The 14,200-nt window shown below is 40.7% G+C and overlaps 1 protein-coding gene across 2 annotated transcripts in view; it reads right to left on the bottom strand.

Moving 5' to 3' along the window:
* The window catches only part of MATN2 (matrilin 2), a 61,443-nt gene that overhangs the window by 2,320 nt on the left and 44,923 nt on the right, over positions 1-14,200 (bottom strand). The window contains exons 10-19 of one of the 2 annotated variants that reach the window (XM_079984715.1): positions 12,279-12,401; positions 11,287-11,409; positions 10,268-10,390; positions 10,061-10,183; positions 8,750-8,872; positions 6,830-7,243; positions 3,434-3,586; positions 2,076-2,138; positions 1,431-1,541; positions 162-258 (exon numbers count right to left, since the gene is read on the bottom strand). In XM_079984715.1, the coding sequence (XP_079840841.1) occupies positions 162-258; positions 1,431-1,541; positions 2,076-2,138; positions 3,434-3,586; positions 6,830-7,243; positions 8,750-8,872; positions 10,061-10,183; positions 10,268-10,390; positions 11,287-11,409; positions 12,279-12,401 (1,453 nt within the window). The remainder of the gene's footprint in view (positions 1-161; positions 259-1,430; positions 1,542-2,075; positions 2,139-3,433; positions 3,587-6,829; positions 7,244-8,749; positions 8,873-10,060; positions 10,184-10,267; positions 10,391-11,286; positions 11,410-12,278; positions 12,402-14,200) is intronic. The other variant, XM_079984716.1, reaches the window with a different exon arrangement.

Below are 14,200 nucleotides of genomic sequence, written 5' to 3'. Positions count from 1 at the left end.
TTGAGCTATTTAGAGTAGATGGGATTGCAACCAACAGGATTTGCATCCTATTAAAGACTAAATGTGATTTAACTATAACTCTGCGTGTCAATTGAGGATTTGCTGTATTACTTTTTCAGAAGCTGAGAATTTATGAAATAGGTATATAAAAAAGGATATGTTGTCGTGTTAGTTTTTTAACTTCAGCATTTGCAAAATTCTGGAACGTCATAAAGTTTTCACATTTACATGGGTCTTTCTTGTCTTCTAAAGGATTTCCTGAAAAACAGATGGGAGAGGTTTAGAAAACCATACTGTAACACATTAACTAAATAAATACAGATCACTCACTTGCATCTGTCCTATTTAACATAATGAAGGTCACCAACAAGAAACAATGAAGTACACAGGAAACTTATGAAGCTGGTTGAGAAAAACTTTTTGCCTGTCCATTTTTTATTAGATTTATTCATGTTTGCTCTATGACTGAAAGTAATGCATTGATACTAAAAGGGCAGTCCATGACAGATAAATCTTAGATCTGCCATAAGATTTGCTCCAGTTGGGGCAGAGGAAATACTTCCACCTTCAATGAGTTTGAGGACTTTAATCCAAGGAACCCTTAATCTCTTCCAAGAGACAAGGATACAAGCACCAATTTGTTCAGCAAGGAAGCTTGAGAAGCTGCCCCATAGTAGGATGGATTTATTCACCTATTTACATAATTTTTACTCTACATTCAGTGTTATTCAAGTACACTGACTATTGGCAGTTCTCCATGGTTGCAAGTATCTGCTATCTAATGCTCTTTAATGGAGATGACAAGATTTAAACATGAATCAGAATTGTAGTCATCTAGTCCAACCCCTCGCAATGCAGGAATCTCAACTAAAACATCTGTGTCTCAGCTAAAGCATCTGTAGCCTATGCTTAAAAACCTCCAAGAAAGAAGTGCCCACAACCTCCGGAGGGAGGTTTCCATGCCAAAGCATGTGCTCTACAATTGAGATTATAGCCACTTTCATAGCAGTGCAACATGCAAAACCCAGGATCAAAACAAATTTTTGTATGATCCATGTAACCCTTCTGAGAGTTGGCAATCATGCAGGACAAGAAGTGCATAGCCTGCTGGAAAAAAAACATATCAGGATTGGGATTATTTGAAGTAGACATCATTTTTGCACTGACAGCATTGATAAAATTGAATACTTAATGCTTTCCCAATTCAGCACAAATCCAAGCTGATCCAGCAGAGCCCTCCTCTCCATTCAGATTCACACTTGGCTGTGATGAATTAACAGTAAATAGCCAATAAATAGGGTAAACTGAAGTGGTACGTGTGTGTCTGGAATGGACTACTTCAGTTGTAGGTGGGGATTGCAACTGAGGAGGGGTCCTCCTGTGTCGGAGGATAAATATCCATGCTAAAGTGCAGAATGAAAGTAGATTACCTGAAGCTACTTTTGATCGCAGCTGTTTTTCTTCAAAGAGATACTTGTGATGCACTGCAAAATTGGAACAGGCAAGAACGTCTTTGATTGCTAGGGTAGCTGCTTCAGGTTCTGTAAGAAGCCATAAAGAACAGAACTGGATTTAATATAGTAAGCCACGTCGTATCTTACATATTTTCTTGTTCCTTATTGCCATCTAGCTTTTTACTTTACAAGTTTTGTGTATTTGTGTGTTTATTTTAGTGAAAGAAGACTGAACACACTGTGCTAAAAAGATAATTCCTCAGTTTGCTTTTTATGTGAAGCTTTTAGATTAACCCAGATCTACAGAGATAATATATAACATGCATAGTATGTTTTCAAAACTAAAGAACGGATTTAGTTGAGATGTTCTAATTTTAAAAATACTTGCCTGTGTGTCTGAACTTCTACATAAGGTTATGAAAACTGTATCAAGAGCATATGTTGCCTATGGATTTGCGCTCATTTTATATTGATACAGATATTTAAAAATGAGCTCAGCAACAGCATTACAATGAAAGTGGCCTAATACTACTTTTTCAAGAAATGATTGAGAATGACAAATGCTTAGTGGAGAACTAGGTGAGCTGGAAATGGAAGATACACAGACTTAGAATCTCAAACCTTGAGAATGTGAATCTTCTGAATAAAGGACATTTGCTGGCAAATCCTGATGGCCTTTCAGACCTGGAAGAAATATTGTCAACATGAAATAAAGCAGCATTTATTGCAGAAATCTGTAACATACTAATGATCTAGAATAAACCGGGAAGACTAATGATATTTCAGGGTGATTTAGATGGCTAGAATTGTTTTTGGAGAACAGAAAGCATTCAACAGAATCATTTCAGTTGTTACTGCTTGTTCTTTTCTAAGTCGTCATTGAATATATACCGTATTTTTCTCTCTACAAGACGCACCAGACCACAAGACGCACCTAGTTTTTGGAGGAGGAAAACAAGAAAAAAAATATTCTGAATCTCAGAAGCTAGAGCAACAAGAGGGATCGCTGCGCAGTGAAAGCAGCAATCCCTTTGGCTGTTCTGGCTTCTGTGATAGCTGCGCAGCCTGCATTCGCTCCATAAGACGCACACACATTTCCCCTTATTTTTTAGGAGTGAAAAAGTGAGTCTTATAGAGCAAAAAAATATGACATTTTCATACATGATACTAAAAAGCACAACAGATTCTTTTGAGCGTTTGTGTCATGTATGAATGCAAGTAATGAACGTGGGACAGAATATGGAAGATAAATTGAATGCATCTCCTAGCCAGTGCAGGGTTTATATTCATGTTAGCAGCAGACCTGAGAGAATAGCGGCTGCCAGGAAGAAATTAAAATAAGCAATAGAAAGCCAGATCCATGGCTCAAAGAACTGGAATAAAATACTTCAAGCCTGGAGTCGTTCATTTCTGATTTTGTCTACTCATTTTTATTCTAAAAATTACTATGCCAAAGAATATGTTTTTACTGTGACTTCATCCTTGTTGCCACTCAGTGCTGTCTGTGTCCTTCCCCTGTATTCCATCATATTCCCTCAGATGTGACTAATGCTGACCAACAGGCCATCTTAACAGAAAACTATAAATTACCAAATATCCCCAAAGGAATGGATCGTGCATGGTGTAGTTGTTTTTTAGAACTACTGATGATCTTTCTGCAGTATATAGGAAGGGGAGGGCGTCGCCAGTTCTCCTGGGTTTCTTGAGTCGTACATTTCATACATGACTTGTTAAGCTGGCAGAAGTAGTACAAATGATTGTATATGTCCCTGGCGTTAGAATAAAGTCAAATATTCCCCGAGTGATAAACAGCTGAAATATTACTCTTCCCAGTGGCTCATTGGTCACTGTGTTTTACACGTATCCCTGTGATTTCTGCAGATGTTCAAGACAAATGGTTAGATCCCTTCTGCCAGGCCACAAACTTCTGTCTGCATTAATTGTTCATACAAGAAAACTGAATCTGGGACAATTATTACCTTCACAGATTCTGTTTTGCAGCTTTTCACTAATCTCTTCCATGGCACTGAAATCCTCTGCATAGAAAAGATGCTTGTCTGGAGGGTCGGAAGCGATTTCTCGTAATTCTTCCTCAATTGCTTTCCCTATTCCGATGGCATACATTGTGATTCCTAAAAAAACCAAATTGTTTATGGTCAAACGATACTATGTTAAGGCACAGCATGGTCAATGGAAAGGAAAATGCTTCAGTGTTATTACATGACCCCTTACACCAATGCAAGATAATTCTGCAGGAATGGAGATCAGTGCTGATATTTAGGAAGGGTGTCCATGGGGACAGGACTTGCATTCAGAAACTTTTATTAAAAAAACAACAACCCAGCAGCAATGATACATGCACTAGCTTAAGAGCCAAGTTGGCTATATCTGGCCAGTCTTGTTTAAAATCTCTATTTATTCATTGCCCATTCAGATTCTCAACCAAATCTCAGAATCTCAGTGAAAGGATTTCAGTATAACTGAACTAAAAATTAAATATTTTAAACATCTTAAAACAATTATATAACCTCACAGCTAATTTCAAGGTTGCCACGAAGAATATCTTTCAGACACCAAACATTTGGGTCAACAGGCATGTTTTTAAATTCCCCGTGAATATTAATAATGAGGGATATAAGCGCACCCCACCAGTGAGGGTATTCCACTGTTGCAGGTCAACACCAACCAGAGAGAAGCTCTTCCATTTGTGGAAGGCTAAAATTTTGGCCATTCCTATGGCATCAATCTGGGGCTTGAGTAACCCAGAAACATCACGGATAGCATACGTTATTTTTTTAAAAAAAGGAACAATTATTACTTGTCCAGATTGCTCTGCATTTGAAAAATCCTCTCAGGCACATCTGACTTATCAATAATGTTGGTGTTGGTTTTTTTTTAATAGATAATCAAGTAATTCCTTGTATTTAATTAATTTAATTGTGGATTGCATAGCATATTCTTGAACAGAAGTAGATCCATGGTCATTCTTTAAATCAGGGATGGCTAACCTGTGACCCTCTAAGGGTTTGCTGGACTATAACTCCCATCATCCCTGAATTTCCTGCAAGGCAGGGGGTTGGACTAGATTACCATTGGGGTCCCTTGCAGCTCTACCATTCTACTGGCCATGCTGGCTGGGGCTAGTGGGAGCTGGAGTCCAACATCTGGAGGACCATCCATTAGCTACCTCACTTTAAAGGCTATCCTTGTTACTGAAGAAGTCTTCAGATATCAGAAAAGATTGCTGCACTTGTCAGTTCTTATATTTCTGTGGAAGCATCCAGCAACAACTTGCATGTCTACTACATTTTGTCATTGCTTCTGTTCCAGAGCAAAAAAAAACCAATGCAAGCCCTCTCCATTTTGAATTCCTGCACCAATATCCCCTTAAATAGCCTTTCATCAGCCAGGAGAAAAAAATATCATTCCAAATTCTTGCTTTATTTTCATGAATGAACTATCCATGCTGGACTCTGTTCTTTAAAAGGTGGGATATCAACAATGAAACATTCCAGACCAAACTTCATGCTGAGCACAACTCTTATTGGCTGCTTTGGGGTTGCACTGACTCATAGGGCTCATTTCTGGCAGAATCTTGGCGTGTTTGTCAATGGGGAAAGCAGCAGCATGTGCCATTTTTGATGAATGACTTCACTGTATGTCTTTGGAAGTAAATCTAGGCCTGGATCATAAATGTCTCCTCTGCCTCAGAAGATAACTCACCACAGGCCAATTCCTAGCAATGTATCAAATGTTTTGAGTCCCACAACTTGTGCAGCTCATCAATCTCAGGTTAGGTTCCCGGGCTGAATGCCAGAACAACAGGCATATACCTTTAAATCTGCTAATGAGGCAGGAGACAAGTCCAGATGTTGCTTTCCCCCAGCCTCCTTAGCTCATCTCTCTTCTCCAACTTGCTGTAAGTTATCAGAACTCCAGGCATGCCAGGAATGGGATGTACAGCAGGGCTGAGAAAGGTGTGGGGAGTAGAACCTGTGGCTTGTCTCCTGTCATGTTGTGATACTAAACTATAGCTTAGTATTACAGAAGCAAGCAATGATGAGCTTTGGCCTCATGTGATCCCCCTCCCTTCTCTCACATAGCCAAGAAGAGATCAGGTTTTTTCATCTGCCTTTAAATTAACTCAAGTTCCCCTTTACAACTGACAACTAGGAGCTTTGGTTAATTTAAGCCAGGCATAGGCAAACTCAGCCCTCCAGATGTTTTGGGACTACAACTCCCATGATCCCTAGCTAACAGGACCAGTGGTTAGGGATGATGGGAGTTGTAGTCCCAAAACATCTGGAGGGCCGAGTTTACCTATGCTTGGTTTAAGCTATGGACAAACCATAGTTTGAATGAACCAGATTACCCAAAGTTTGCCTGCAATGAGGAATTGTGATTTAGTGCTATGTGCCACTGAAAAATGGAAAAGCATATGCATATACGCTGGCTTTCAATCTGGAAACTCTAGTCCAGGCATCCCCAACCTTCGGCCCTTCAGATATTTTGGACCACAATTCCCTTCATCCCTGACCACTGATCCTGTTAGCTAGGGATCATGGGAGTTGTAGGCCAAAACATCTGGAGGGTCGCAGGTTGGGGACGCCTGCTCTAGTCTGAAGAACTCTGGTGTACAAAAAAAATATATCCATGGGTGCTTCCACGTTTTCATTGCTTAAAGAAGCTTTTTTCAACCTTGAGTCCCTAGATGTTGTTGGACTACAACTCCCATCATCCCTAGTTAGCAAGACCAGTGGTCAGAGATGACCCTAAGACTTGGGTGGAAGGTTTCATCCATTTCAGTTCTCTCTCTTTCATTTTTCCTAATGATAAATAGTTATGAAAGTTCTCCTGCATACTGGTGCACATTTCTCCTAATAATTTTTTTTGCATGTGTGCATTTTTGCAAGCAATTTCCCCACATTTTTAATGTTATTTTTACCAATAACACTATAATGCACACATGCAATTTTGTAAACCTTTGTTTGGTTGAAACCCTGCATCACAAAATTCAGATAAGTACAAATTTTGAATGATACCTGTGTTTCAGTTCTCATATTGTTTTGGAAAATGTGAATTTGGTAGATTGGCCTTTAAACTGTAAACTGAATCGAACTGCTCCCCAGCCCCTACCTCAGACACTCTGCAGGATCACCTCTTTGGTGCAAGCACACATTAAACTGTATATACAGGCAACAACCATTTTAGGTGCATTTAGGGCTCACAAATGCTCTGCCGGTGTGCACAGGGCTCAGGAATGCAACTCCCGGGCAAAGTGGTCATTGCCTGTATAGTTACGGTGCAAATATACAAGGGTAACTAGCACTTTTGCAGACTTCCTGCTTATAATTGTAAGTATACTCTCATCATACCCTTTTGCTTTGCTTTAGCAGCCCATTCAGAAACTTCATCTTGGGCCCGTCCATCTGTAAACACAATAGACACTCGGGGAACTTTTGCTGACAGGCGTCTGGCGCCCTCTGCTTCTGTGAAGCTTCTCTCAACCATCTGCTTCAGGGCAAGTCCAGTCATGGAGCCTTTCCCCATATATTTAATTTGAGACACTGCTTTCTTCATGTCTTTGGCGGTACTGAATTGTTTCAGTGTGAATTCGGTGCGAACCTGAGTAGAATATTGTATCAAACCAACTTGTGAAGCTTTGGGAGATATGGTGAGAGTGTCCAAGATTCCCAAAACAAACTCTTTGACAATTTCAAAATTATTCTCTCCCAGACTTTTTGATCCATCTATCACAAACACGAGATCAACTGGGCCTTCAGTGCATCCTTTGGAAATAAAATGGGAATGGAAGAATTAATAAATAAAAGAGAAACCAGGGTTTTTTTTGAAACACAATGAACGAACATAAAACAGCAACATAAAAACAACAGCACAGTGAAATAAACTCAGTGTATCACCCAAGGGTGAATAAAGACCTTTTATTCCATTCTGAAAATCCCATACTGACAGCAAATAAATTAAAAAGGAGAAATCAGCCCAGCTTTCCGTTATATTTCAGATATAACTGAGAATGTTGTAAAAAGCAAGGCTATTTGCAATTGAACACAGACAAGTTAAAATACAGGCAGCACAGTGTTCACGTGGGCACACTACTAGGATTTATTTCTTGTAACCAATAAAGTTGGTTGCCATCTCCTCCAGAATCTGACATACATACATTCTATAAGAAGAAGAGAAGAGTTTGGATTTGATATCCCGCCTTTCACTCCCCTTCAGGAGTCTCAAAGCGGCTAACATTCTCCTTTCCCTTCCTCCCCCACAACAAACACTCTGTGAGGTGAGTGGGGCTGAGAGACTTCAAAGAAGTGTGACTGGCCCAAGGTCACCCAGCAGTTGCATGTGGAGGAGCGGAGACACGAACCCGGTTCACCAGATTACGAGACTACCGCTCTTAACCACTACACCACACTGGCTATCTAGAATAAAGAAGAGGATGGTAAAAGCAACTATCCAAATCTGGTGCCTGAAATGTGCACATATATACTCCAGTTCACACAACACACATTGTGTTCCATATGAACACAGACTATCCTGCCGTCTTTAATGTTAGGGAACCCTCAATTTGTAATTGTGACTGATGTACTTGAGTCATATCTCTGGATATCCTTCAGCCAAACAAGGCTGGGCGAAGTGTCAGCCAGTCAAGATAGAACCTGTCAGTTTTAAAAGTCAGACAGGCCTTGACTAAGAGATTAGCTGGATGGTTAGGGATTCGCCAGGCAAGGTAAACCAGACTGGTTCCCTCAGCTCCTGTAGTATGAGAATATTTCTGTTCCAAAAGCAGAAGAAAAAGAATCTTGTCCCACAAGTAGGTTAGGCAGAATGGTCCATAATCATCTAGTGAGGTTCAAGCTGAGTTGGAATTTGAACCAGGGTGTCTTCAGTCCTAATCCAATAGCCTCTCCACTTTGCAACCCTATCAGCCTAACAAGGCACAACCCTGAATACGCAGGGGTCCGGGGGTCATCACCTTTGTGCAGCATTAAGAGGACTGTCACTTTTCATACTGCAAAATATCTGAGTTGGAACAGTCCCAATCCCAGTGCTGGAAAAGAATTGTAGATGTTTATTGATTCCGAAGGAAGGCCACTTATTGTTTCCTCTTGCTGGCTCCTACTGTTGTTTCCTAGAATACTCTGTATTTTCTTAAACACATTTTCCAGCTTTCATGACCTCAGATTATATAGCACTTTTACAGTGCTGGATTCCTTCCTTTAAGAATCAAAGGACATCTGAAGAACGAAACAAAGACTAAAGATCTGGTGACTTACTTCTGCAGGTCTTCCCATTCTCTTCCAGTACGAATCCCTCATGGCATTTGCAGGAGTATGAATTGTTATTATTCATGCAAACGTGTTCACAGCCATGGTCGATGGTCTTGCAAAAGTCTTTGCCTGAAAACAAATTAGAATATTTAGTTGTTTATCAAAATATTATTGGTAAGTACAAAGATTGTAGAATAGTCAGGTCAGGTGCTTCACATATTTTAATCTTTGCAGCCTAGGGCCTAAAAGAAACAGGGAGATGAGCCTGGCTGGATGGACTCATCTTCCTAACTCTATTTGACCTCCCAACCAGCATATACCAGAGAGGCAGACTGACAACATTCTTCCTGGTTTAAACTGCATTGTTTAAAGTGAATTGTTAATGTCTGAACCATGATTGCATCATTTAAACTATCCTTTACTGGAACAAGCCAGAATCAGAAACCATATTTTAATATTGGCTTGTTTTAATACACCATAGCTTAAACTAAAGACAGTTTGACCTCATCAGACATCACAGGGTCTTCTCTGTGGTGGGTATCCCTTTTGTGGAATGCCCTCCCTCATTATTAACATTCAAAGGGAAATTAAAAACATTTCTGTTCACCTAGCCATTTGAAACTGAAATCCTGGCAATCTTGAAATTATTGGTCGTGAAGGCATGTTTTTAAATGTTTTTAGGTGTTCTTAATGCTTTTAAATGTTTTTTTTTTTTATTTAAATGTATTGTTTTAACTGCTTGATGGTTTGCGCTCTGGGCTCATTTGGGAAGAAGAGCAGGACAGAAAAAAAATGTCAAACTATGGTTAGTATAAAGGTAAAGGTCCATTAGGTCCAGTTGTGACCGACTCTGGGGTTGCGGCGCTCATCTCGCTTTATTGGCCGAGGGAGCTGGCGTACAGCTTCCGGGTCATGTGGCCAGCATGACTAAGCCGCTTTTGGCAAACCAGAGCAGCGCAAGAAAACGCCGTTTACCTTCCCGCCGGAGCAGTACCTATTTATCTACTTGCATTTTGATATGCTTTCGAACTGCTAGGTTGGCAGGAGCAGGGACCAAACAACGGGAGCTCACCCCGTCGCGGGGATTCGAACCACCGACCTTCTGATCGGCAAGTCCTAGGCTCTGTGGTTTAACCCACAGTGCCACCTACGTCGCTATGGTTAGTATAGCCCAGAAGCAAATGCCTCCAATCTCTTCTTGTGTGTGCTGGAGTAGCAGCAGGGTTGCATGTGAACTGGGCCCGTGTTTCTACAAGTAAAACAACAACTTTAACAAACAGCAATTCATTTGATAGGAGGAATAATCAAATTACTTACTTCCACACATTTTCCCATCTTGCTTTAGTAGAAATCCCTCATGGCACTTGCAGGTATATGAATCCCCATTACTAACACAGACATGCTCGCATCCGTGGTCAACAGATTTGCAGACATCTTGATCTGAGTATAGTTAAGAGTTTGCTGATTAAAACAGATGGAACAGATTTACAATAACTATCATTTGATCAAGACTGAGCTGCTTACTTCTGCATGTCTTCCCATCATCTCTTAATAGAAATCCATCGTGGCACTTGCAGACATAGGAGTATCCACTGTTGACACACAGGTGCTCACAGCCATGATCAACCAATTTACAGAAGTCTTTACCTAATGATAATTTTCATAATTAATAAGTTTTCCAGATGAAATAAATGCAAAGGTAGAATGACCAATATTGCAGAGATGAAATAAAACTCAGATCACGTCCTGCTTTCGCACAATTGTCAAAATGAATTCACATGACAATTATGAGCCCACTTTTCCATGTGTAATTGGTTCAGGTTTTCACATCCTCCTTTAGTATGCATGCTTCCTAGTACTGCAGATATAAGTGATGCTGTATTTATTAGCACAAACACAGGAATAGCCAATTGATTTGAGGACATATTCCTCAATGGAGACTTTAGATTAGAAACGGTGAACTGGTAGACCATCATCTAGCAGAATCCTGCCTACAAGCTTCCAAGTGAGCTCTCCACGACCTCCCCAGCTCTATGAGGGGGCTGCAAGCCTGCTTCAGAAGTAGCATGCAACTAGCCATGTGCTAGTCAGAGATCAGACACAATCTCAAATTTGCTGAGGACTTCATTGCACGTTACAAGAAATTTGGGGAAATAATATGTGCAAGTGTTCTCACATTTCCACTTTCTTCAGCCTCTTATAAAATACAAAAAGGAAACCCGTGCATTTCCCCCATGGAAAGATGTGCAAGCTCCAGCAAGACAGTAGAAGCATGAGACCACTCTCATCATGCCTAAGGAGGCCTAGAGATCAGGGCTATATGCCCTTGGATGCCCATGGATTCAACATGAGATAGCAGCAGGAACTATCTCTACAGCCCTCACTGGTCCTCCACCTGCAGCACCCAGTTAGTTCAGTAGACAAAGATGAGCTATAGCATAGCACACACCTGAGCTGCAGGGAGGGAAGCGCTGAAACAGCACTCCCAGCCTCTGAAACCAGAGCCTTCAGAATGAATAGCCCATTAAGGAGTGCTTGCTTACTTCTGCAGGTCTTCCCATCTTCGCTCAGTATGAATTCCTCGTGGCACTTGCAGGCATAGGAAATGCCATCACTGACACAAAGATGCTCACATCCATGGTCGACAGATCTACAGACATCTCTACCTGAAAACAGACAATTTGTTTCTTTTGTAAAGCCATATGATCACCCCATGAGTCAACATGAAGACTATAAAACCTTTGGCTCTGCTTCCCCAAGCTGCCTCTCATAATCACTAATTTGAACTTTGGTTCGAGCTCAATAATCATCATACTACACAATACTGCTTAAATCTACAGTGGTACCTCGGGTTAAGAATTTAATTTGTTCTGGAGATCCGTTCTTAACCTGAAACTATTTTTAACCTGAGGTACCACTTTAGCTAATGGGGCCTCCGGCTACCGCCGCACCGCAATTTCTGTTCTCATCCTGAAGCAAAGTTCTTAACCCGAGGCACTATTTCTGGGTTAGTGGAGTCTGTAACCTGAAGCGTCTGTAACCTGAAGCATCTGTAACCCAAGGTACCACTGTACCGTATTTTTCCATGCATAAGTCTAGTTTCCCCCCCTAAAAAATAAGGTCCAAAATTTGGGGGTGTCTTATACATGGGTAGATCTTCCCCCATTTTCTTAAATTGATGTCCCCCAAAATAGGGGACGTCTTATACATGGGGGCGTCTTATAGATGGAAAAATACGGTACATGCTGGTTCAGTACATTACTACCATTCAGACTTTACTTCCTTCCTGCTTCTTCTCTATGGTCTTTGGCAGAGGTAGTTTACACTAGTTGCATCTGGAGGCGCTGAGGATCAAACCCATAGTCCTGCGACCCTCTGCATGAAAATATAGGTACAGTACTAGTGAAGTCCAAAAACATCCCCCCATGGGTAATTCTGTAACTATGTTAACCACAGTAATAACAATTGGCAATTTTTATTTAAGAAATATTTATATATGAAAATAAGTGAACTAGGTTGGGGAAAACAAACTTACGTTTGCAAGTTTTCCCATCCCCACGCAGCACATATCCTTCAAAGCACTGGCAGGCATAAGATCTTTCACTATTTACACACAAATGTTCACAGTTGTGGTCATTCAGCAAACAATAGTCCACTCCTGGGAATAAAAAAGTTGCAATTATTATTATGTATTTGCAAAGAAGAGTCCTGACACCCAGGGAACTTGAAAACAGGCAAAGGAAACAACAGAGGAAGTGGAGGGAAATGAAGGCAGGGCAAACAAGGTAATAACCGAGGAAGTTTCTAAAGAGTTGATAGATTTAGTCTGTGCACAAAATGAAAGTAAACACCCTTTGCCCAATCTTTTTTTTTTTTTTTTTTGGGTGCCGGGGGCGGGGGGAAAGGACATATGCACTTTCACTTGGCGCCACACCACTAAGAGCAGACCAATGGACCCTATGACTCTAGCTTGTGTACTCCAATGTGTATCTGGAGTTCCTGTGCATTTAAAGCAGGCAGAATTGACAATGTGGAGTCGTCCAGAGGATACTGGATCACAGCTCCCTTCAGCCAGCATGGCCATTCTTCAGGAAGTTGCAGTCCAACAATATCTGGTGGGCACTACATTGGCTCCCTGTGATTGAAAGTACCACTTGGTAATTAGTCCAATCAATCATTTTAATTCCATGGCACTTTTCCAAAGTTAAAGCCACGCTGAAGGTGGCTTACAACCTATTGAAAAAAGATACATAAGTAAAAACATAACAGAAATTTGTTGGCATCCATCTCTCTTGGGAGACAATGGTGGGTCACAAAAAGGCTAATTTGCCCCCGAGGTTGCATAATTATTTGCTTGCACAAGGGGTTATAGAGACTTATTTCTCAAGTGCTTTGTATTAGAACTAGAATGAGTGTGCTGGGCTTTTTCCTCTGCTGTTGATTTAAGCAACTATTAATCTTCAGGTCAATTGAGTAATATAACCCATGAGATTTCCTAGCAGCACAAAAGAAGTATTGCCTATTTCTAAATAATAAGCGAGGCAAATTGGGAAGTAAGAATCTCCAGAAGGAAAAGCCATAAAATGAGAGCTTTACACACAGGAGTTGAGTAGCGAATATAAAATTTTAGAGCTTTTGATGGAAATCCCAAGTGCTGCTCGGAGGAAAATAAAACTCCATAAAGGATAAACATTTCTCTTGTTACCCAGGAAAGAACTCTTTCCATTGGTAGGTTGATAAAACTATTTCAGCAAGCCTGTTGCTTTTTGGCTACTCTGAATTCAAACAGACACCTAGGGCTGGGTTAGAATAGCTAGTACTAAAGTGTTATTCCCCTTAATTTTCAGTTTTTCCTTTCAAGCCACAGCATCCAAGTTTCTGTTTTAACCCTGCTCAACCACAGGGTGTTGTCATATGATTACATACATACCAGGTAGTTATCTTAAAATTACATATTTCTGCTAACCCTCATCAAGTACCATAATCATGAATGGCTACTTAACACTGTTGTCATGCCAATCGTCACATTCCTTGATTTTACTTTTATGTAGGAGAAAGACTGGATGATATTAAACTGTTCTACTCAGAGAGAGTAGACCCATCAAAGCTAATGAACATAACTAAGGATTTAGCCACACTTCCTGTTGTCTTGCTGCTTTCCCACCTGGGGAAAACTGCTCTTTGGTGCTCAATCAGAGCAAATAGCAATCAGGTTTTCCATGTCTTGCTGTTTGTTCTGATTTAGAGCTAAAGAGCAGGTTTTCCCTGGGAAAGGAGTGGGCCAAGGGGAAAACGACTCAGCCCCATGCTTTCTAGGCACAGCTCAAGCGGAAGTGTGGGCAAGCCCTTAGTTAGGCCCATTAATTTCAATGGGTCTAAGTAAAACATAGTTGAATACAGTGGTGCCTCGCAAGACGAAATTAATCCGTTCCGTGAGGCTCTTCGTATAGCGGTTTT

The sequence above is a fragment of the Podarcis cretensis genome (genome assembly GCF_951804945.1).
Source record: "Podarcis cretensis genome assembly, chromosome: 7".
NCBI classification, from domain to species: Eukaryota; Metazoa; Chordata; class Lepidosauria; order Squamata; family Lacertidae; genus Podarcis; species Podarcis cretensis.
Note: the sequence above shows the minus strand (reverse complement) of the source record. Positions and strands in the feature narration are given on the sequence as shown.